Here is a 23144-nt window from a genome sequence, read left to right as displayed (position 1 = left end):
AATATTGTTTTAGGAGTTTCTAGTTGCTCAAATGGGTGTCATTTCTGATAATTGTATGTTTCCTTCGTATTCAATGCTTGATTTTGCTTGTGAGAAAGTGTCACTCATAGTTGTTTAAATGTCACTCATTATTACACTGAAATTATGAAAACGTCACACATAGCAATCTGAAACCTTGGCAGCTATGATTCTATTGTAAACCATACACATGAAGTAGCGTTTCCTAGCACTGTGTTTCACTAGGCAGGGCTACTATTATATATTTGCATATTAAGTGTTTCCACCTTGTTATTGAAAGTGTTTTTCCCCACTATTTCAGCTCACCCCTTCTCCCGTCGTCTGTCCGGCAGAAGGCTCCCAATCCAAGATGGCCGCCGCCGCGCAGCCGCAGACCGTGGCAGGCGTGGCCCTGTGACGTCGGTGGTGACGCGCAGGTCACTGACGTGGAAGCGGCTCTGCTGGTTTGTTGATGTTTGAGGCTCTTGAGCAACAGAGGCGGCTTCGTGGCACCTGAGAGGGGGTAAGAGGGGCTTCGAGGCACCTGAGAGGGGGTAAGAGGGGCTTCGAGGCGCTTGAGGAGGGTAAGAGGCACCTGAGGGGGGAAAGAGGCACATGAGAGGGGGTAAGAGGTACATGAGAGGGGGTAAGAGGGGCTTCGAGGCGCCTAAGAGGGTGAGAGGCACCTGAGAGGGTGAGAGGCACCTGAGAGGGGTAAGAGGGGCTTCGAGGCACCTGAGAGGGGGTAAGAGGCACCTGAGGGGGGGTAAGAGGGGCTTCGAGGCGCCTGAGAGGGTGAGAGGCACCTGAGAGGGGGTAAGAGGCACCTGAGAGGGGGTAAGAGGCACCTGAGAGGGGGTAAGAGGCACCTGAGAGGGGGTAAGAGGCACATGAGAGGGGGTAAGAGGGGCTTCGAGGCACCTGAGAAGGGGTAAGAGGCACATGAGAGGGGGTAAGAGGGGCTTCGATGCGCCTGAGAGGGTGAGAGGCACCTGAGAGGGGTAAGAGGGGCAACAGAGGCGCAGGCGGCTTTGAGGCGCCCGAGAGGGTGAGAGGCATTTGAGAGGGGTAAGAGGGGCAACAGAGGCGGAGGCGGCTTCGAGGCACCTGAGAGGGGGTAAGAGGCACCTGAGAGGGGGTAAGAGGCACATGAGAGGGGGTAAGAGGGGCTTCGATGCGCCTGAGAGGGGGTAAGAGGCACCTGAGAGGGGGTAAGAGACACATGAGAGGGGGTAAGAGGGGCTTCGATGCGCCTGAGAGGGGGTAAGGGGCACCTGAGAGGGGGTAAGAGGCACATGAGAGGGGGTAAGAGGGGCTTCGATGCGCCTGAGAGGGTGAGAGGCACCTGAGAGGGGTAAGAGGGCAGCGGAGGCGGCTTCGAGGCGCCTGAGAGGGGGTAAAAGGCACCTGAGAGGGGGTAAGAGGCACATGAGAGGGGGTAAGAGGGGCTTCGAGGCACCTGAGAAGGGGTAAGAGGCACATGAGAGGGGGTAAGAGGGGCTTTGATACGCCTGAGAGGGTGAGAGGCACCTGAGAGGGGTAAGAGGGCAACAGAGGCGGAGGCGGCTTTGAGGCGCCTGAGAGGGGGTAAGAGGCACATGAGAGGGGGTAAGAGGGGCTTCGAGGCGCCTGAGAGGGGGTAAGAGGCACCTGAGAGGGGGTAAGAGGCACATGAGAGGGGGTAAGAGGGGCTTTGATGCGCGTGAGAGGCACCTGAGAGGGGTAAGAGGGCAACAGAGGCGGAGGCGGCTTCGAGGCGCCTGAGAGGGTGAGAGGCATCTGAGAGGGGTAAGAGGGGCAACAGAGGCGGAGGCGGCTTCGAGGCGCCTGAAAGGGTGAGAGGGGGTGAGAGGGGCAGAGGCGGCTTCGAGGCACCTGAGAGGGGGTAAGGGGCAAAAAGGGCAGGCCAAGGGGGGCGAGGACGTAGTGGGGCCCGGGGGTAATGGGGGTAATGAGGGGGCTGGGGGTAAAGGAGGAGCAAGAGGTAAGTGGGCACTGGAAGGTGGGGGGGCTGGTGTATCTGGACAAAGGGCCTGGTTATGTCAGGGGCAGGCCAGAGAGGGGGAGGTGTGTGGGCTCAGGGTTAGGGGAGCAGAGAGGGGATGGGGGGAGGGAGAAGAAGCCACAGTTTATGACTGAAATAACTTAATTGGCTCACCATCAAGAAATGCATTCTGTTAAGAGCTTTGGTCATTGCTTTCCTTTATTTCATAAACTTCCCTTCATTACCTGTCAAAGGCTTTGTCAGTGCCTACCTGTCCTCTTAGCTCAGAGGAGGCCTTACCCTTCAAGACCCTGAGGTTACAGCTTAAGACCTAAGGAGGCAGTTCTTCCATTTACCTAGATTCCTCTTTCCCCCAGTATAGGAAACATTTGACGACCAGGTTGTTCAGCGAGCAGTCTTCTTCCTGGTGGTTCCCCTTCCTTGCTTTTAGCATGGGACTCCTCAATGGCAGCTGTGATAGAGTGGGAGAGCCATACCAGGTAGGAGCAGTGGTTAAAATGGGCAAAGAGGTTTTAAAGTAAGAAAATACAGTGGGTAGAGAGGCAGATTTAGCCAAAAGTCTAGAAGGTACACAAGCTAGGCGGGAATGGTCAATAAGAACAGTATGGCAAGTGAGGATAAAAGGAACAAATGTGGGGAATGAGGGAGCCAATGGAGTTTGATGTATCAGTTTGGTATTGCATGTATTGGCCAGCAAACAAGGGTGCAAGAGATGTAATAATAATAATCCACATTTATAAAGCGCACAATCACCCGTAAGGGTCTCTAGGCGCTGGGGAAGATTAAGCAAGCTATTGCCCAGAGTCACATGGTGCTGGACTAATCTGCCGCCGGTGCCGGGGATCGAACCGTGATCCCCAGATTCCAGAGTCAGTCGCCCTAGCCGCGGCGCCACACCTCTTCCACCTGTAATCAAGCACTGAGGATATCCAGGAGGAAGACAATTAAAGGTGAAATGTGGCCTTAGTGGAAAGGAACAGCTGATAAGATGATATAAACAGGTAAGTAAGACAGAAGACGGTGGAGTCAAAAGGTAATGATACTATAAGCATGGGTATATAGCCTACAGTTAGGGACAATGGCTTAGAGATGGGGCAGAGTGATGCAAGATTGAGTGAGGAACTTGTTAACTGGCAGTACACAAGCTGATATAGTGGGCTTAGCATGGGTTTAAGGTTGAGATAGTAGGGAACAAAGGGTGAGATGGACCACTGGTGACCACAGTAATTAAAGCCAGCTCTGGCTCTAGGGGCCAAAGGCTCAAGGGAGAATACTGGAAGCCAGGCAGTACCTTGGGTATAAAACCTGTGAGAGGGTTGTTGCTGGATGTTGAACGCTTTTTGACTAGGCAAAAAGTCCAGAGTGAGAAAGAGGTAGCAAAGGCCCAGGAACGTCGCAGATACTGCATTTCTGCGTCAAAATAGAATGTTGGGGGCCCTTACAAAGATTAAAGATAAAGCGAACTGGCGCATTCTGCACTACCTGAGGACGCTGGATCAGGAAAAGTGATAAGACACTGGAATAGTCCAGTCTGGATAGAATGGAAGCTTCAACTACAGTTTTATGGGCTTCCCAATAAAGAAAGATTAGGTAATTTTAAGTCCCTTCATGATCCAGAAGCAACTTTTGACTACAGAGAGAATTTGAGACTTAAGTGAGAGTTGGCTGTTTAAAATATTTATATATAATATAAATATTTACAGAAGAGGCTGAACTTTTATCAGCCGACACGTTCCCTACGATCAGAGTCTTTAGCACTCGCTGTAGTCCCACGTATTAAGAAGGCACGTCTGGGAGGGCGATCTTTCAGATTTCTGGCCCCTCAGCTATGGAATTCCTTACCATTGTCCTTACGACTCACATCCAATTTGCTGGCTTTTAGGAAGGGTCTTAAGACTTGGTTATTTGCTGGGTAGAGTTTTGTTCCCCCTTCTCTTTTGTTGTTCTGCTAACTGTTATGTTCTTTTTTAGTCTCCTTTCTGGGTCTGGAGCATAAAGCGCCGGGACACTCCTTTGGAGTAGCCGTTGCGCTATACAAGACCCATTAATAACATAACATAACAAAATCACCCTAAGATTTCTAGCCTCTCCCGTGTGCAAGGTGAGAGGGCTGCGGCGTCATTTGGCCAGCATCCAGGCCAGCTCAAGACCGGATTAGGATCGAAAAACCTATGACTTCTGCCAGTCATTCTTTTGTTAAGATTTTTGCATTTGAAAACCCTGTCTGCACTTTTATTGGGTAAAGGACTTCCACGAGAAGAAGTATGGTTGCTGAATCCTTATTCCAAGGGTTCGACTTAACCTAATGTCCTTAGTTGGCACCAGAGAGGCATACATAGCCAGATGAGTAAAGGTAATTCTCCAGTATAATAACTGTTTAGCTACTATTCTTACGGTTGTATGATTTAACAAGTGTCTAGGTTAACACATGTAAGTCATTTGTAAACTGCACTCTTAAACTTCATTCTTTACTCCTGCCTTCTGGTGTGAGAGCTCCCAAAGTTCCCATTTTTGCTAGACCCTGCCGAATGCAAGGAGAAGTCTGAGGAGACAAATAATACCTCATAGCACTCTGAGCCACCATTCTGTAAAGCAACACATTAGGATTGTGGTGATCAGCAATGATCAAAGCATACCTTCGATCAGGCATATGACCTGGAGTTTGAAGTTTCTGCAGGCATTACAAATGGGAAGACTGGTTTAACAATGGAGTTGTCCTCTGCGATGAGATGCATTGATTGGTGAGTGAAAGGTATAGGTTCAGGAAGGCAACACATGGGTAAAGTTATCAAAGCTTGAGAGTCAGTGTAAATAGAGCCTGAAATGGAGAGGGAATACCCTAGAAGAAGTGGCTAACATCTAGGGGTTGGAGAGGGGGGGGGGGTTCTTAAGCACTCGGCAAATTCATGAAGGGAGGAGCACACTTTGGGGGGGGGGGGAGGAGTGGAAAGAATTTGAATAGCTGACACTTGCAGCTTATGGCAAGAATGAAGGGGCAGTGAAGGGGCAGTTATCTCTCCATGGGTTGGCTTTGTGCTTGCTAGGTGTAGGAAGAGGAAGTCATTACAAGATTTAACTCCTTCAGTGAACTTGATTGCTAAGTTCCTTGTCATATGACTCATTCAAACAAGCCAGGAAATCCAGGTGCCTTCATAGTACTGGCAAAACATTGGTCTCTGAGGGTCTGTTCTCATCTCTGTTTTTTCTCCACAGCACTGCTGACTCCTTTCTCAGTTTCTAAATACAGTCCACCGTCGTGGTGGGCAGTAACTTCTCTTACTACTGGGCATGGCTGCGAAACCCTTGGACCCCTTCAGTTCAGAAACAGAAGAGGAAGCCGGTGGCATCATGAACAAGTAAACCCCTTGTACTTCTCTCTCGTGTTTGCAGAATCTCGTCAATACCGGAGACTCCCAGTAGCATTTGTATTTGTTCTTTCTGCATCTCGTATACATAACGTTTATCTCCACATAATAATAATCCATATTTGTAAAGCGCGAACATATCACCCCTTAAGGTTGCAAGGCGCTGTGGGCCTTTATAGAGAGAAAGTGAGCTATTGCCCAGAGTCACATAATGCTGAGCTGCCGCCGGGGATCAAATCGTGATCTCCATAGTGAACGGCTCTGAATGCTGCGTCTCACTTCTCTCACATCATTACATCAATCAATCATATCATTTGTAAAGCGCACTACTCACCCGTGAGGGTCTCATGGCGCTGGGGTGGGGAATGCTGCTACTGCTCGAAAAGCCAGGTCTTGAGGAGTTTTCTGAAGGTCAGCAGGTCTTGGGTCTGTCGTAGGTGGATGGGGGGAAGGTGTTCCAGGTCTTGGCGGTGAGGTGGGAGAATGCTGGTAACCCCATGGTATTTTTCAGTGTGTTGTTGCAGGTAAACTGTGGTGCCCCAAGGTGCTTCTGTCTAGATTCTCACTTCAGCAAATGGGTAAAACTCTGTTGATATTCAGCTGCACAATTGATTCAGGTGGGAAGGGGTGCTTATGAAAGTTATATTAATTTAGAACACTTTTTCTTTGTTTTATTGTTGCTGACATTGTTCTCTGTTTTCTCTTGGCTTCATGCAAAAATTGTTTCTTAGAGGGAATTGCCTGTCTTGTGTTCCTGTGAACCGCTGTGATAGCACACATTAAAGGCTGTCTGTTTTCTGCTACATCCACAGCTGAGCCATCATTTTTAATTGACCGCCACTAACCTAGTTGAGACATCCTACTAGTATGTTCGATCAATTAAAAAATGTTAGGTCTGTAAAGATGCTGTCAGAGCTACCCTTCTAGTCCGTTTCCATTCATGTTAGAAGAGTGGGTTATCTGGAAAAGTCAGTGCTCCCTCTGAAGAAATTCACATTGGCTATTCACCCTTCCCACAGATGAATATGTCCCAACAGAGCAAAGTAGGAGCCATATTGTATGAAGGAAAGGTCTGCCTCTACCAATTGTGGTAGCAACAGTGGGAAAGACTTTTGAAAAAGACAGCCTAAATTCCACTGCTGGATATAGTTGTCATGAGACTTCCCCCCCCCCCGCCCCCACCCCCAATACATCTTGCCTTGTGTTCCATGTTCTTTTGTAGTCACAGTTGTCGCCTGCATATTCTTTACTCCATGGAAGGCGAGTCTGAGGGCTAGGATTCCAGAAAGGACGCCGAGGCACCAAACTGCCATTCAGCACATCACAAAGATACCCAATATTTCTAGGCTCCCCGCGATACCCCTCTGCTGCCTTTTAAATGCTCACAGACCAGTAAGAGAGATACCGAGAAGGTTGCTAGGCAGGTGGTTAGATGGATTAAGGGAGGCAGAGAGTTCCAGATTCTAGTGGCACTACCAGAGAAAGACTTATTTGTGAAACGTTCTCCACTGAATATAGGGGGTGGGGTTCCAGGAGCAGGGACTGGGCATTTCTGCAACCCCTGTTTGCCCTGGAGATTTTCAGCTTCTCATTTAGATAGGAGGGTGAGGAGGAGGGCAGCGTTCTGGCAATGCAAGCGGTTTTGAATTGGGCCGGTGCTTCAATGGGGAGCTATTTCAGGTTAGCAGGGTACGGTCAATGTGGTCAAATGTCTTGAGACCTAAGACAAAGCATGCTGCAGCCCATAGTGTTGCTCTCAATGGGCCTAGGTGAACTTTGGGAATGTCTGAAAGAAGGGCAATTCCATAGTCTAGCCTAGAGAACGCGGGGCTGCACCACTGTTTTCAGGTCTTGTTCCGGAATTACTTGCTGCAAGTTTCATTGGTTGCTTTTTTTGTCCTGCCATAGGCACATTCTTGTAGCCACAGTGTGGCCAGTTTGCAAGCCTGTTCTTCCTCTTCGGTGTCATGTATCTGTGGGAGAAAATATATCGCTCCTTGTAAGCCCTAAAAGGTTTCTCTGGTCTGTCCCTTGCCATCACAGCGTACTGATCTTTTGATTTGGGTTTCTATGACCAGAAAGTCGCATCTCTCGCCCTTTCTTACTCTATGTCCCGCTAGAACTTTGTCTTCCTTGCATCTTACAGCTCACTTTCGCCTCCCAAATTCCCTCTTTTCTTTTTCTCTCATTTTTTTTTATTGCCCTTCTTTCTGTCTTATGCAAAACAACAGTTGATAGAATGCAGAACAATGTCATACATTCACCCCAGTGCAGAGATTTGGACCTAAATCCATCTTTTTTTTGCTCACCATGCTATTCCAGTTTGAACCCAGCCATATGCAAATCAGTCTTGACCCTGTGCCCCATGGGAACAGTCCAGTCTGAACTGCCAAGCCAGGTCCTCCCTGGACCGGAAACAAGCATCCTAGGACCGGTTCCGGGCTTTCAGCCCTCATCAGCCAGGATAGCTTTATTCCAGTGGCATGGAGAGTACTGGACTCACGTGTGAGCGTACCCGTCCCACTCGGGCGACAAATGCAAAAACAGTTGATGGACAGAATGCAGAACAATGTCATACATTCACCCCAGTACAGAGATCTGGGCCTAAATCCATAGGTTTTTTGATCACCATGCCATTCCAGTTTGAACCCAGCCATATGCAAATCAGTCTTGACCCTGTGCCCCATGGGAACAGTCCAGCCCGAACTGCCAAGCCAGGTCCTCCCTGGACTGGAAAAAGGCATCCTAGGACCGGTTTCGGGATTTCAGCCCTCGCTGCTCGCTCCCTCAAAGCGCATGGCAGCACAAGTGCTTGTCCCTCTCGCTTGTTTTGATGAACTTTCACACTCTCGCTTGTTCCCTTTTCTATTCATTCTCCTATCTCTCTTCCCTTCTTCACAATTGTCTTTCATGCTTTCTACTTTTCTGCCTTCGCTGTTTATGTAACTACCGCCCTCTTCTCCAGTCTATTTATTACCTTTACTCACTCTTCCTTTAATATTTTTACACAGCCTGGGTGAAATTGTAAATATGTTGGTGAAATTCCAGAAATTTTCGACTTTTGCGTTACTTGAAAGGTCACTTTCGACTTTTTTTTTGAGCGAGCAGTCAACTTGTTTAAAAACAACAAAAAAAAATCTCCTGAGATACAAACAGGGTACTGATTCGCACTGAAAATATCGTGCTGAAAGAGGTGTTTTCTTAAGTGCAAGGTGTGCATTTGCAAAAATAAAGCCACATAAGGTACCAGCAAACAGCATTTTACTCTAAACTGTCATGGAATTTCACAAACTTTAATGGAAAAAATGCTGCACGTTTGCAGACCCCTGCTTCCACCCATTGTGCTTTCTGTGTTCACATTCTTGTCCTTTCTTTGGTCCCTGCTTCTTTTACCCATGCCCTCTTGAGGCCTATTTCTGTGCTTCCCGTTGTCAGTGCTCCTCTTTCCCGGTTTCTACTCTTCGATACCCCATCTAACAGTCTTTCTAGCCTCTCTGCTTGCCCTTTTCTTTCCTGTCTGCCTATCTCACCCCAGCCACTATTCCTTCTCCTTCTCCCCATAACTAATCTTCTTTCCCTTTACCCAAACTCTTTCCTCCCCCATCTCACCCTCACCCCTCTCCTTCAATCACCCCAGGCCTCGGATCAGAAATTCAAATTGGTGGAAAGGTTTGCCTCCCCTATAGCCTTTGCGATGGCTCTTAACATTATTAGAGCAGATGCCACACGCCCCGAGACCGATAATAATACAAACATCTATTGATCGGACTATGACCTTCCTTTCCCCTTCTAGTATATTGTACTCCTTCCATCCGTTCATCCCCGGTTGCTGGAGCAGGGGGATGGCGCAGCTACAATTGGTGCAGCAGGTGCAGTGACACCGGGACCCATTGCACCTTGATAAATGTTGCATTTTACTGCAACATCAGCCAAGGGAGCAATCTTGTTCCTTGCATGCACCAGGGCCAATGGCATCCTTCTACACCACTGCTTCGGAGAGAGCGATTTTTACTCATGCAGTCTCTTCCAAGTCTTTCTACTTGATGTCATTGTCCTCCTTGGCGGTCTCTCCATCTCTGGATTGCATGATCTCTTTTTAACCCTCTCGGTTTTTCACTTAACAGTATTCACTGCTATTCTGTGTGAGGCTGGTGTTATTACTCGACTGAGTGGTCTCACGGCTAGGCTGCCAACTTTGGAGCCGGAAACCAAGGTTCGAGCGTCAGGGCAAATCACTTAATGTCCTACCAAAACAAGCATTGGCATAGCCAATAGGTCTCACCTTTGGGACCATATAAGTGTTGAGCCATGCAACACTTGATGTTGTTGCACCAAGGATATTGTGCTGGATAACTAAACCCTTATAAGGTCCCAAAGGCGAGACCTATTGGCTGTGCCAATGCTTGTTTACTCCTCCCCCACTCACCTGTTTATTTTATAAAATTTTCACCCATTGCCCATTCCCTGTTGCTTCCTTCCTAAGTGTATTAAGCTTTTTCACACGTAAAAATCATTTAAGTCAAAGGTGGGGGAGGGTAGTTATAGTTAGGATCTGGTTTCCATAAGGAAAGCATTTTTTGACTTGCCTATAACGTTGGCGTAGTTTGACCAATCTTCATGACATTTTCCCCAAAAAGTGTCAAGATAGGTTCTGGTTGTCATGGAAAGTTTGTGAATGATCAGTGCAGTGGGGACCGAGAATTTGGGGTGCGAAATAAGGCTGCATTTGTAATGTTATTTCCCTTAAGAACCTTTAGCAACAGCTACAGCCCAAACCACTGAAGGGATTTACACCAAAGTTGTCAGAGAGGTAGATGTTCGTTCAAGGACGTGCCTTTTGCTTATTTGGTGTAAATCTGTTCTGTAGTTGTTGAGAAATGTAAGTTGTAAATTATAGTGATATCCCTGGTAGCGAAGTCTTCGCGAACAAACGCGAGCTTATGCAGAGAAAATGCAGTGCTCTGATTGGCTGCCAACACTTCAACCAGGAAGTGTTGTCAGTCATCTTGGGACTCGGCCTCACTGAGTCCCAAAAAAAGTGAAAATAAATAAAAGGGGGCAGAGTAGGAATCCTCTGACCTCCAAGCAATGATGAGATGTAATATGTGAGGTCATAAGCAGTGCATTGCAGGGGCGTAAGTTATCATTAGCTCATGTAACTATAAATGCCGCGTTTCGCTGGTTTATGAGTGAAATCTGACACTAGCTATAACATCCCTGTAACCTTTAGTTTTTTCAGTGAATTAATATCTATATGTGTGTTTTTAAAGAAAACTGCACCCACGTCATGATGCAGGCACATATGTGTTTTGATGTAGGCGAGCACACATCATCACAGTCTATTGTGTATATATTTTTCAATTTCTTTATCCATAATGCTGCACAGCACTGGTAAAAGTATTTTGCTTCTATCCTGTGCTGGACAGACTTAACAAAAAGTATTGGCACAGCCAAGAGTTTGGCTAGGCAAGACATCTTGGCATTGTCAGTGGTTATTGTTTTTGTATTTTTAATGTTATTTTTTCTTTCTTTGTTTCTATCTCTTTCCAGTTCTTTCCTTTTGCTCTTTTTCCATTTTCATCTTTTTTTTTTTCCTTAAGTAGCTTTACTTTTGTTTTAGGGTAGTGTATCTATAGTTTGTAAGCTTATACTGCTGTTCCTCATGTCAGAAATGAGACGGTTCACTTGTATTTCATCATTACTTTATTATTTCATTTAATTTGTCACACACACATGTCTGTTAACTATATTCAACCACAAGAGTCTCCACAGACTGAAAAGCGGTGTATGTTTTCTGCTGGTGACCCCTTTGCCCTCTTCTATTTTTTTTTTCTGTTTAGGTTCACCCTGCCCAAGATCATCTCCCAAGGACCAGCCAAAGAGTGGATTGAAAAACGGCGCACCACCATCCGTCCATGGGGTAACTTTGTGGATCAGAAGCGCTTCTCGAAGCCCAAGAACTTCGGGGAGCTCTGCAAACGCATGGTGAAGAATGTAGAGCATTTCCAGAGCAACTATGTCTTTGTGTTCCTTGGCCTGATCCTCTACTGCATGTGAGTCTGACATTGAGATCCACAGGCCTTTGCCCCTGCATGCATATCTGTCATCTGAGGACCACAGATCTCCAAATACTACCTGCTTCTGTTTGTATGTAGTGCAGGACTCTTTGTGCTGTATGCTTCTTTCTGCAGTACCCTGCGCTTCTACCTCTGCTGTCTTTGTGGTTCTCCATCTGCTTTCCTACTGTGCTGCATTGGTGTATTCATGTATCATTTTTCTGCTCTCCTTGCTCTGTACTCTTGTTTCACTAATCTCCTTTCTCTCTTTTCATGTATATTCAATCTTTTTTGCTCTGTAGCTGGATTTCACGTTACCATTTGGTCTCTAAACTCATTCCTCTGCATTCTCTGTAATGCTCTGTTTTCAGTCCTTCCTCTCTGCTACACTACTACTAACAGCACCTGTTACTATCCCATCCCTAACTTTCCCATGTTTTCCCTGAACCCACATGCCCCTGTTTCCCATGCTTGCTGTGCTTTCTTCGCAATGTACTCCTGCAGTTCTTCCCTGGACTTCACCCTCTGCCATACGGTCTCTGTGCCCCATCGCCTGCTGTCCGTCAGCTCTGCTCATTGTCCGTCTCTTCCAGTCCCTTTGTTCTCACCTTTACACTCCCATAAATGCAGCGGGCCTCATTGCCATCATGGCTCGGTGCTCCTATGTCTGCCCTAAGTCACCGGCTTCAGACTTGGCCAGCCAATGTTCTTCCTTCTTCCTTCTTCACTTCTATCACTGCCATCCAGCCTCAGTGCTTTTTCGTCAGCTGTCTTCAGCTCTGACCCCAATGTGGTCTCTGCCATTGAGTTTGTCCTCCTCCATCAGCACCCAGTGAATGCCCCATGCTTCATCCGGTGCCGCCCAGGCCCTCTATTCTTCCCTCCGACATGCTTTAGGGAAAACTGTTGCAAAAATAACAGTTGATGGACAGAATGCAGAACAATGTCATACATCACCCCAGTACAGAGATCTCGGCCTAAATCCATCGTTTTTTTGCACTCCACACCACCCCAGTTCAGACATGGCCATATGCAAATCAGGGAAAACTGTGACTACTCTGAGTAAGAGTGCTTTCCCTATGATGATCATGTTTCCACCAACACTTTAGGGTGAAGCTCGCCCTTGTGCTGTCTGTAGCCTTTAAATATTTCTAAGCAATAACTCATCTCGGACCACACAAAGTTACTTACTAACACAGCTAAATATGCTATATTTACACCCCCCCCCTCAACCTTGGGATCGCTAGAAATAATGCTGGAGAGAAAGAAGTCTAGCCTTCCATGCGAGCTGGGACAGTCCTAGAAAGATCAGTAGTATCTCTGAGGAATTATTGGTCCATTCTGGGTAACTTGGCTCAAGGAGAAGGCTTTTCTCTTAGAAAGTACAAGTGATCAGTATACACTGACCAAAGTAAACCTACAAATAAAAAATAAACTATAATTAAATAAAAGTTATCTTCAAATGTATTTGTTATTGATGGGTAAAGCAAACAAACAAACAAACAGGTCATTTATAGAGCGCACTACTCACCCGTAGGGTCTCAAGGCGCTGGTTGGGGGGGGGGGGGGGTGCCGTTACTGCTCGAACAGCCAGGTCTTGAGCTTCTTCCTGAAGGAGAGGTGGTCTTGGGTCAGGCGCAGGTCGGTTGGGAGTGAGTTCCAGGTCTTGGCGGCCAGGTAAAGCCAGCATTATGCAACAATATTGAAGTTTCTTTTTCAGAACAGTCTTTGTGATCGGTAGTGCATTTATTTTCGAACTAAAAAGGAGGTAAATCCCCACAAGTGCTTCTACCAGCAGTACTACCAAGCTAGCAGGAAAAATCTCTTGCAAACATATTAATTACCTTGATTCCATAGGCTTCAGAGCATCGTTCCCAGTGATGCCACCCCTTAGGTCAAGACATCCCACAACCTATTTTATTGTCCACAGCAAAATGTACAGCACCAAATTGTCCTCTGAATTTCCATTTCTTTTCAGCAGTAGGAGTCCTCTGACCACATTACCTTCTGAACACTTGTCCTTAGGAAAAATGTTTCACAGGGATATGCAGCTAAAATGCCGGTTGTAGCTGACCAGTTGGTTTCTTCCAGAGGGCCAGGCAATAGTTTTGTCTGCTAATTGACCTTGTACACGCATCCACCCAGGATGGACGTCCACGGTGGCAAGGAGCTCTTTGGCAGGATCCTGGCCCTCTTCAGCTCTCTAGGATCAGAAGTAGGCTAACAGTGCTAAGTCTGGGCTCAAGGTTTCAAAGTTTGATTCAACAGCTGCAGACACCTATTTTGATTGCTTGAGAGGAAGGAAGAAGTTATTCAGCGTTCTTCTTTCTTCAGTATCGCATCACCACCAATGCTTTTGTTTTGGTATCTCCTATCATTTCTCTGCAGTATCGCCTTCTACAGTATCACATCCTCGTCAGTGCTTATTTCTCAGTATCCCCCCTTCTTTTCTCTGTAGTATCTCGTGCCTGTCACTGCTTTTCGTTTTATTTCCTAAGTATTTTTCTCCCATCTTCTCATGCCGTGTCTCATCCCCATCAGTGCTATTATGTCTGTAGCTTTCCTTTGGAGTTTCACATCCCCATCAGTGCTTTTCTCTCAGTATCTCCTGCTTCCCTCTGCAGTATCACATTCCCATCAGTGGTTTCTTTCAGTATCTTCCCTCTGCAGTGTTCAGTCCCCGTCAGTGCTGTGCTTTTCTGTCCGTATCGCCGTTCTTCTCTTTGCAGTATCCCAGCCATCCAGTTGCTTTCTTCACTGTCACCTTTGTTTTTGTCAGTACACCTAGCTATCAATTTTTCCCCAGTACCCTTCTTCTTCTCTTTGCAGTGTCACGCTATATTTGCTTTTTTAAGTGCCTCCTCTCTTCTCTTTGCAGCATTACATCCCCCATGCTCCTCATCGCCTTGGCCATCTTCTTCGGTGCCTGTTACATAATCTACCTGAGGACACAGCAGTCAAAAATGATCATGTTTGGTAAGTGGCGTTAGGTATTTATTTCTCCCTGAAACGCATGTGTGAGAGGGCAGGAGCTGCTGCATATCTTGGAACAAGAGATTACAAAACTTATAAACGCATTTAAGATACCATGAGATTACTGGTGAGGGGAGTGATTCTTGAAGGCATTACATACTTTTGAATATTACCCGACATCAAGGCAAGTGGCCCAGGGGGGTTGTGTGTTGATGTGAGGGTGTGTTCTAAAGCAGGTGTAATATATGACAAATACTAACAATGCTACTGTATTAGCAAGACATCACTAAGGGAAAGTGTAGCTGTAGACCACAAGCTGTTTGCCCCTATCTACTGTGAAACTTTAAAAAACATTAATGTCCACAACTATTACATTGCTTGTTCTGTCACCACTCGTTGTCTCTCTCTCTAGATCTTTCTCTCAATTCCTTTCTGTCTTTCCTTTGGTTTCTTCTGGTTGTTCTGCTTCTTCTGCTGTTGCTTCTTTTTCTTCTTCCTCCCTAATCCTACAGCTGCCTTTTCCCACACACCGACACACCCTTTTGGGGTTGAGCCCCTGGTCATCCTGAAGAAGCAGCAATGTGAGTTGCTGATTTGCACTCTCCCTTGTGGTACAGCCCCTACTCTCCATGTTGCCTTTTTTGGGCTTTTTAGTCCAATTTACCCATACCAGACCTGTATTGGTCTGCCACTGCACCTTTATGCAGAGTTGTGGCCAACATTCCCATGGCCTGTGACATTGAACTTGCATCATTGAGGCCAAGACAGCTAAGCATAGGACCTGGGGCCTAGGTGCTCACACAGCCGTGCACCAGGCTTATCCCAGAATTGCCGATAGGCCTCTGGCCTTGTTAATTTGGGACTTGCACCTGTCCTTGCATGCACAGAGCTTGCACCCAAGACGGTTATGTGGCCTTTCTTCCAACCTTGAACAGAGATGAATGGTTACTTTTTAAAGTAAAAAAAGAGTAGGGTCCAATATAGGGTTTTACCGCAGATTTGCATTCTAGTCGCACATTTCACTGCAACTCTCGCTCCAGTGCCGCTCTGTACCTTGGGTGCTAGATGTTTATGTTCAGGGTCTCCTTTGCTGTCCTCTCCTACTCCTTTATTTTGGGTCGGTTACCCTCCAGAATTTAGTGGATTAAAATTGTGATAACGTCATGTTATGTTGCACTGAATGCAATATACTTATATATTAATTAAAGTTACATATTGTTGTCGCCTTGACTGTTGCTCTTAAATATTTCGGCTGAAGAAAAGATTACCTAAAGTTAAAAAGAATGTTTTGTCAGGAAACTTTCAACAGTACATTTTCAGTCTAACTTGAAAGCTTGGCCATGCTTTACTGAAGCCCGCTTTCTTATATATTTTCTGGTTTGGATTTTTCTTTTACATTTTCTAAAGGAGAAGTTCAGAAGTGCTTTGTGCTCCGCCCCACATACATTATTAAGTAGCTCTGAGTCTTTCTGACAGCAGTGAAACAGCATCTCTGATTAGTACGTGGGAGAGGACCAACTCCATCACGTTATCTCAACCATGTCGCTTCTCAGTGTGAATAACTTTGAAAACTGCCTTCGGGTGTTGCAGTCCATTTTTAGGTCTCGCCTGAGCCAGGAAGTGCAACGTACTGATTTCTGCCGGCTCGCGGAACTCTGCTTAGTCTTGAGGAGTTCTTGTGTCACAGAGTGTTGTCCTAAGATTCAAGACTGGGAAAAGTCACTATCTAATCAGAGTTCTTTGATCAGGACTGATGTTAGTTAGCTCCTAGTCCTTTTCAAATGTTGAGACGGTTGTATGACGTTACAACGCATACTTTTACAACGCATACCTTTAAAATTCATTTTTTACACCGCAACTTCCATTACAACGCATTCCATTACAGCGCATGCCATTACAAAGAGTTTTTAAAAACTACCTTTACAACGCATTCCATTACGACGCATACTACCTTTACAACGCATACCATTACAACGCATAACATTACATTGCATGTATGGTAAGTATTGGATAGTGTAGGGGTAAAAATTACTATTCTAACTCCAGGGTGTGCAACAGTAGGGTAAGTGTTGGATAGTGTAGGGGTAAAAATTACTATTGTAACTCCAGGGGGTGCAACAGTAGGGTAAGTGTTGGATGGTAATGGTATGCGTTGTAATGGTATGCGTTGTAATGGTATGCGTTGTAATGGTATGCGTTGTAATGGTATGCGTTGTAATGGTATGCGTTGTAATGGTATGCATTGTAATGACTGCGTTGTAATGGTATGCGTTGTAATGGTATGCGTTGTAGTGTCATGCATTGTAATGGTTGCGTTGTAATGTCATGCAATGTAATGGATGTTGCGTTGTAAAAGGTTGTTTCCCGTGGTGACTATAGTACTAGCATAGCTCTGCACAAAATGAATGTTTATTTATCCGTATCTAGCCGACTGTCGACAGGTTTCCCCTTATCAAAGCCTCTTCAGACCCTATGGTTGAGGGTAATCAGTTTCTCAAATTAGGTCTTCATCTTAATATCAATAAGTCGATTTTAGTTCGTACAAAAACAGTTCCGTACTTTGGCGTGTTCCTAGATATGGAAAAAGGACATCCGTATGTTTCTTGACAGATGATGTCCTATTTGCCTGAAAGTCTTGCCTCTTCCTATAGTAGAGCCTCGTTTTGTTGTCAAGTGTTCTCTTCTCAGATCTGTTTCCTTTTGAATCTCAGTGGTTTGGTGTGCAATGTCTCACGTGAGACCTCTGCAGGAATGCTTGGAGGATCAGTTAGGCCAGGGAGTTGGGATGACCTGATTCCCCTGTCATTTCATGCCCCCCCCCCCAGTCTTTGAGGTGGTGGTGCAAGAGGAAGAGTCTCGTGGCTGGCGCCCCCCTCTATCCTGCGATTCCTTCAGACTATGGTGACTGGAGCCTCTTTAGAAGGGTGGGCTGCTCAGATCAGCAGTCTCGCCGCTCAGAGGCTTCGGTGACCAATGAGGAAGGGATACTGTATCAACAAGGTGGAGCTCAGGCTCTGAGATCTTTTTTGTTGGTGACCACGCTGGCCCTTTTCTGCTTTAGATGGACAGTGTGTGAGCTGTGCACTATCTAAGCAAGCAGAGGGACACAATGTCCACCAGGCTTTCCCAATAGGCGAGGATGATTTGGCACCGGGGGTGTACGAGAGGACTTCCATTGAGGAGGATACCTCCTCCGAGACTGTAGAACACAAAACCAGACGGATAGAGTCTGCATTTATTAGAGCGACATGAGTGGGATCTGAATGAGGCGTCAACGCCACTCTCTTCTTAGCACTTAACCTTAGCACTGGAAGAGACAAGGGTAAACCTGAAGACCACGTGTGGTGTGTGGTTTAAGAAAGGGTCTACGTTGGCTATACTCACCCGGGCCGCAGTCCTTTTCTTGTCCCAGGATTGTATGGAGTGATGTATATCATTCAGTTTATATCTGAGCCCCCTCATGGTGACGTCCTGATGTATCAAAGACCACAGTCCTCCCCTGCTGTATGATCTTACCTTCTATGGCGTTTCCTATGATGTCATTGTCAGGTTAAAGTTCATGTGGTGCAGTTTACTGTGACGCCACCACTATGTTAATTTGCATGTTAGAAAGTGGAAACTTCCTACCTCTTTTACTAAAAGGTTGGCAAGAGTGTGGTCTGCTGCTTTGTGGTCTCCATCTCCGCCCTGCGGTCAGTGGCGTCCACCCAGTATGGATGAGGCGGGTTTTAAAGAGACTTAAGGACTGCCAGGCCAACAGCCACTGTTGTCAGCAGACTGGGCCTTTGCCCCTTGCAGGTTTCACTTGGTGCCTCTGCAGTTACCCTCTTCATCCAGCGGGTGGCGGTACAGGATATGCTTTGAAAACGGTCTTGCTTTTGTTTATGTTGTTGAATGAGAAAACAAAGGTAAGTATTAAAGTCTGCAGACAAGAAAGGTTGGTATGAAGATAGTAGAGGTTAACTCAATGAGCCCATGTGCCTTCATGATATGAATATCTTCAAGGCACGTAGAGGTGGAGTTAAGAATAGTAAAACTATACATACCTATATGCATGTACTTTATCGATATTTTTGACACAATATTCTGGTACCACAATATTTTGCCGTCGATATCTCGACATACAGCTGTTTCTGGAGTGCTAGCTCTTGTCTCCTTGGTTATCTTCCACGTTTCTTCTACCAGCTCACGGTAGGTGGCTCGATTCACTCCAAGCGTGGAAATGAACAGAAAGCTATGAATGACGTAGACGTAAAGTTTTTCTCTCTGTTCCTGTTCTTTTTCCCTTCATTTTCCTTCTGCCCTTCGTTCCTACCCTATTTCCTAAAGGATTGTCTTCCTGTTACATTGCAGCACACCAAAGCCCAGAGACAGGCAAAAGCATGTTTGAATTAGCGTGAACATACATTTCAACTATACAGTATCACCTGCAGTCAAGAGTCTGCAGTTGTTCTTGCAGTCTGCTGAATCTTCGACTGTGCTATGGACATGCAGCTAGATGCATCAAACAAAAATCTGCTCGCAAAGGGGCAGATTCTCAGAATCTGCCCCCTTTGCGACCGGTATTTTTGCATTTGGGATGCATCATCCCAAATGCAGAAATCGCAAATTGAGAAATCGCTAAATTGCGATTATTTGCATTTAAGGAATCTCAAATTGAGATTCCTTAAATGCAATGCATGAAAGTTTTAAAAATAGCGAATTCGCTAATAGGGCACGCAAATTACCATGAAGTTCAACTTCATGGTAATTTGCAAAAACTTTGAAAAATGCACTAAAGTGCATTTTTCAAAGTTTCATGTTGCGCACACACATGCCCTAAGGGCATTATAGATCAAACTCATCGGACAAGCTCATAGGTTCTCTGTGCAAGACACGTCTGCCCTCCCATTGATCGTTTGTCATAAGAGACTGCTCTTTACTGAGTTTGAATCTTAAGAATGCTCTTCTGTCTACTTCAGGTCGAGAAATGAGCACCGCCCATCAGTACGGCATCGCCGGCGGAGTGTCCTTCCCCTTCTTCTGGCTGGCTGGAGCGGGCTCGGCGGTCTTCTGGGTTTTAGGTGAGCTTTGTTTACATTTTAAAATGTGCTCTGATTTCTGATCTGGGTTTACTTATGCTGTGTCTTTCAGATAGTTTTGCACGTTTTACCATTTCTCTGTGTTGTGTAACTAAAATCTTGACGTTTGTGATGCACATCACCTACAGAAAATGCTGCACCCTTAACTATGTATACTGTCGCCCATTCCAGCTGCCAGTGTGCACACTGAGCTGCCGCCCTCATAGTGCCCCTCCATTTGAACCCACTGCTTTTCTACTTTTACTCAAGCCACCTACTTTCTGTCTGGGGTGTTTGCTGACTGTCTGTCTGTGTGACTGCTGTAGCTAACGCTCTGAACAGATGAACGCACGCTCCCACCTTCACAATCACACCCAGACAGCAGTATCCGTGCACTGCTGCAGCAGACCCCATTGTGCAGGGTAGGGTTGTCCTTTCAGAGTTGAGATGTTATTGCCTTCTTGGCTTACACGGGCCACTGCCCTCTATTGTCTGGGCAGTGAGGAGACCAAAAGAATCCAAGAATTCATCCAAATTACAACTAACCCTCCCTGCCACCCCTTCCTACTCCACACTCTAGCATTGTCACATCAGCTTACATTCACTTGTTCACTGCTCCATTTCTTTGATCAACACCTGCCAAGACATTTGATTAGAAGCACAGGACTGGGTTTGCTGTGTCGGGGTGAATTTGGGAAATCTCCGATGAGGTAATGGTAAGAATCAGAAATAACTCTGTCATGTGAGTTTTTGGTATCCCTGTGAAAGGTATACCAGGAAGGGCGAACGGTCTGTATAAAATGCATTCCTTCTATTCCATGTATGTGTGGCGCCGCGGCCAGGGCGACTGACGCTGGAATCTGGGGATCAGGGTTCGATCCCCGGCTCCGGCGGCAGGTTAGCCCAGCACCATGCGGCTCTGGGCAATAGCTTGCTTAATCTTTCCGACGGCCCCCAGCGCCTAGAGACCCTAACGGGTGATTGTGCGCTATACAAATGTGGATTATTATGTGTAAACACCCTTCACACCCGCTACCCCCCCCGCCACCCCAAAGTTGGGTACTCCTTCTGTATCCCAGCTAGCCCAAATATTTTGTATTGCTGCTACAGTGGCTAGTATCAGTTGTTTCCCTGTTTGCCTTTTGCAAGAGCCTTGGTTTTGAAGGGCCAACAGTTTCAACCCGGCTTTCCGGGGTAGCTCCAGCCCAAACATGTGGTCCACTGCTTCCAGGACCCCCACTCTGTATCTCCTCGGCTTCAGACAGTGCCATAATAAATGTCAGCAAGCCTGCTGCTTCACACCCCCTCCAGCAGGTCCCTGGCTTCACCTTCTGCCATCCATGCAGCCTTTCTGGAGCTTGATAAAGTACACCCTCATTCTGTACATAGTTGACTGCCTTGTACTTTTCATACTCGCGCGTGTGCCGTCTCAAAGACCAGTTCCCATCATCAAGGTCCCTGCCTAGCTCCTTTTCCCACCTTTTCTCTCCTGAGCTTTTCTCTAGTGTTAGTTTACGTAATCTCCTTACATAGACTGGATATCAAATGTTGTTTATGATCCCTACCTTTTGGGGATTAGTCCGCGCTTGTGAAGTTCCTGAATGCCTTTTCTCTAATCTTCGAGTGGAGGACTCGATGCAGTCCTAAAAGTAACAGAGTCTCCTTTTCAGGGAGACTATTGAGGTTTCTTAGCTTATTCAAAGCTTCTGATGTGTCTCTTGTAATATCATGAGCCCGCCATGAGAGGATTACATTCCCTCCGCTCTCTGAAGGCCTCCCTGTCTACCCCTGGCAAGAACCTATGATTGTTGCGTCCAGGCCTATTTCTAATAATCCCTCTGTGGAGTCTTTTACACGTTAGTCAGACCTGCCTGACCGGATTAATAGGTTTGGCAATTGTGTATTTGATTGTATTTTTGAAACGGTAACAGAACTTAACTGGAATGTTTAAATAAGATAGACATATTTAAATAGTGGCAGTTTGACAGAATAATCCATGAAAACTTCTCAACAAGCTTATGCATGAATCTAATTTAGCCATAAATAATTCATTCATAATGCAATAAATAACATTCAAGGGAGAAATGGCTCTGTATGAGTCATACAGGTCATGGTTCTTGTCTGCCTTTGGAATGCCCACAATGGCTGCATCTAGCATGGAATCTGCCAGGGTGTCCAACTTACTAACATTTGTGAAATGGACCAGTAGTGGGGTCCGCACGATACAACAGGTTTTATACAACAGGCTTGTTTACCCATCAGAGCCTGGCAATTTGTTGTATTTTTAGCTTCTGAACTCCACTTGAATCTTCCTTTGCAGTGATCAGTGTTTTCAATCCCTCGGCTTGAGTTTCTGTAATCGTTCGTTAAAGGTGTTTATAGATATACCATTCTCGATTCTACCCCTTTCATCTACCAGTTCTTTCTTCATCACATCGGTTTGATAGAAGTCTAGAAGGTCGATGCTATGTCCCTGTCCATGGTCAAAACCACACCCTATTCCTCTTTAATAGCCTTCACTCTCTCAGCTGTTTCTTTGGCCCGGTCTTACGCCGCTAAGAGCCTGCTTGCCTTCTTCCCTGCTGTGAAGTATATATGTTTGGTTCATAGTAATGTTCATTCTGCTCTTTCCATGTCTAGTGCTTGCATTTGGACTCTTAATGCTAGTTGTTTAGGACAAGCTTTATCTGATTCCAAATATTTATGTTCTGTCTCCAATTTGCACTCTTAAGTGTTACCTTGAAATGGTGATCGCCTTTTGCAACCAAGATGCTGCTGCGATAAGTAGCCATTTAAGGGTTGCTTTCAGGGTATCCCAAGGAGATCCACCAATGCTTCCTGCTTATCATTCTCAGACTTAACGGTATCTACTGTGTATTCAATTTCTGCTTTGAGTGTGGCATCCTGGAGTAGATTTTGATTGAGTCTGTAGGTCTGTCCAGTAATGGGCACTTTTGGCTCTGATGGCAATTGAGGCATGGTCAGAAAGAGCAGAGTTACCTGTAGTGGGTTCATTTATGCGTGATACCAATCCTCAGCTAAGAAGTGTTTTCGTTGGGCATGCATGTCTTGAGCTGTCGAACAGAATATGCAGTCTAGCTCATGCTGTACCTTTCATATGTCAGAGGGGCCATCGAATCGTGCCATTTCTTAAACCCCACGTAAACTGATCCACTGCCTCCAAACCATTGTTAGCTTCTGTATCACAATATTTAAACCTTTTCCGATCACTGTTTCTCCCACCCGAGCTCAACAGTGTTAAAAATGGCTATTATGAAGAATTATTCCTGATTGTGATTGGGGCACACACAGAAAACATAGTGTATATGTGCATATCCTCGTATTCACATCTATCTCAAAATATCTGTCTGCCTCACCAGAGAGGACGTTGGTGATCTGCCCGTGCAAACCTCTGAAGCATAAGATCACTACACCCACTTGTTTGTGCAGCCTCAACGCTAGATGTTGCACCGGAAACCATCTTGATCTCATCTTCGACCATTGTTTTTGAGTGAGTCTCTTGAAGAAGGAAAATGCCCCCCTTCAATTCTCTGAACAGGTTAATGACTGCCAGTTTCTTGACTGGAGCTTAAGGCCTTGACTGTTAAGACTGATACTTGTTACCACTATGTCCCTAATGATAGATAATAGTATATATCATTGCATTTTATCTTGCTTTTCTGGACCC

General features: G+C 46.0%; 1 protein-coding gene across 4 annotated transcripts in view; it reads left to right on the top strand.

Annotated features, from left to right (window-relative positions):
• The first annotated feature begins 427 nt into the window (after positions 1-427).
• RABAC1 (Rab acceptor 1) overlaps positions 428-23144 on the top strand; it is a 41666-nt gene continuing 18949 nt past the window's right edge. The window contains exons 1-6 of one of the 4 annotated variants that reach the window (XM_078651347.1): positions 1080-1156; positions 2359-2481; positions 5216-5358; positions 11208-11420; positions 14302-14399; positions 19358-19459. In XM_078651347.1, coding sequence (XP_078507473.1) covers positions 5291-5358; positions 11208-11420; positions 14302-14399; positions 19358-19459 — 481 coding nt within the window. In that variant the 5' untranslated portion in view covers positions 1080-1156; positions 2359-2481; positions 5216-5290. Of the gene's footprint in view, positions 521-1079; positions 1157-1833; positions 1883-2358; positions 2482-5215; positions 5359-11207; positions 11421-14301; positions 14400-19357; positions 19460-23144 lie in introns of those variants that run through there. The other 3 variants (XM_078651346.1, XM_078651348.1, XM_078651345.1) reach the window with 3 other exon arrangements.

The sequence above is a fragment of the Lissotriton helveticus genome, chromosome 7 (genome assembly GCF_964261635.1).
Source record: "Lissotriton helveticus chromosome 7, aLisHel1.1, whole genome shotgun sequence".
NCBI classification, from domain to species: Eukaryota; Metazoa; Chordata; class Amphibia; order Caudata; family Salamandridae; genus Lissotriton; species Lissotriton helveticus.
The sequence above is the reverse complement of the archived record's forward strand: the minus strand, read 5'-3'. Positions and strand labels throughout refer to the sequence as shown.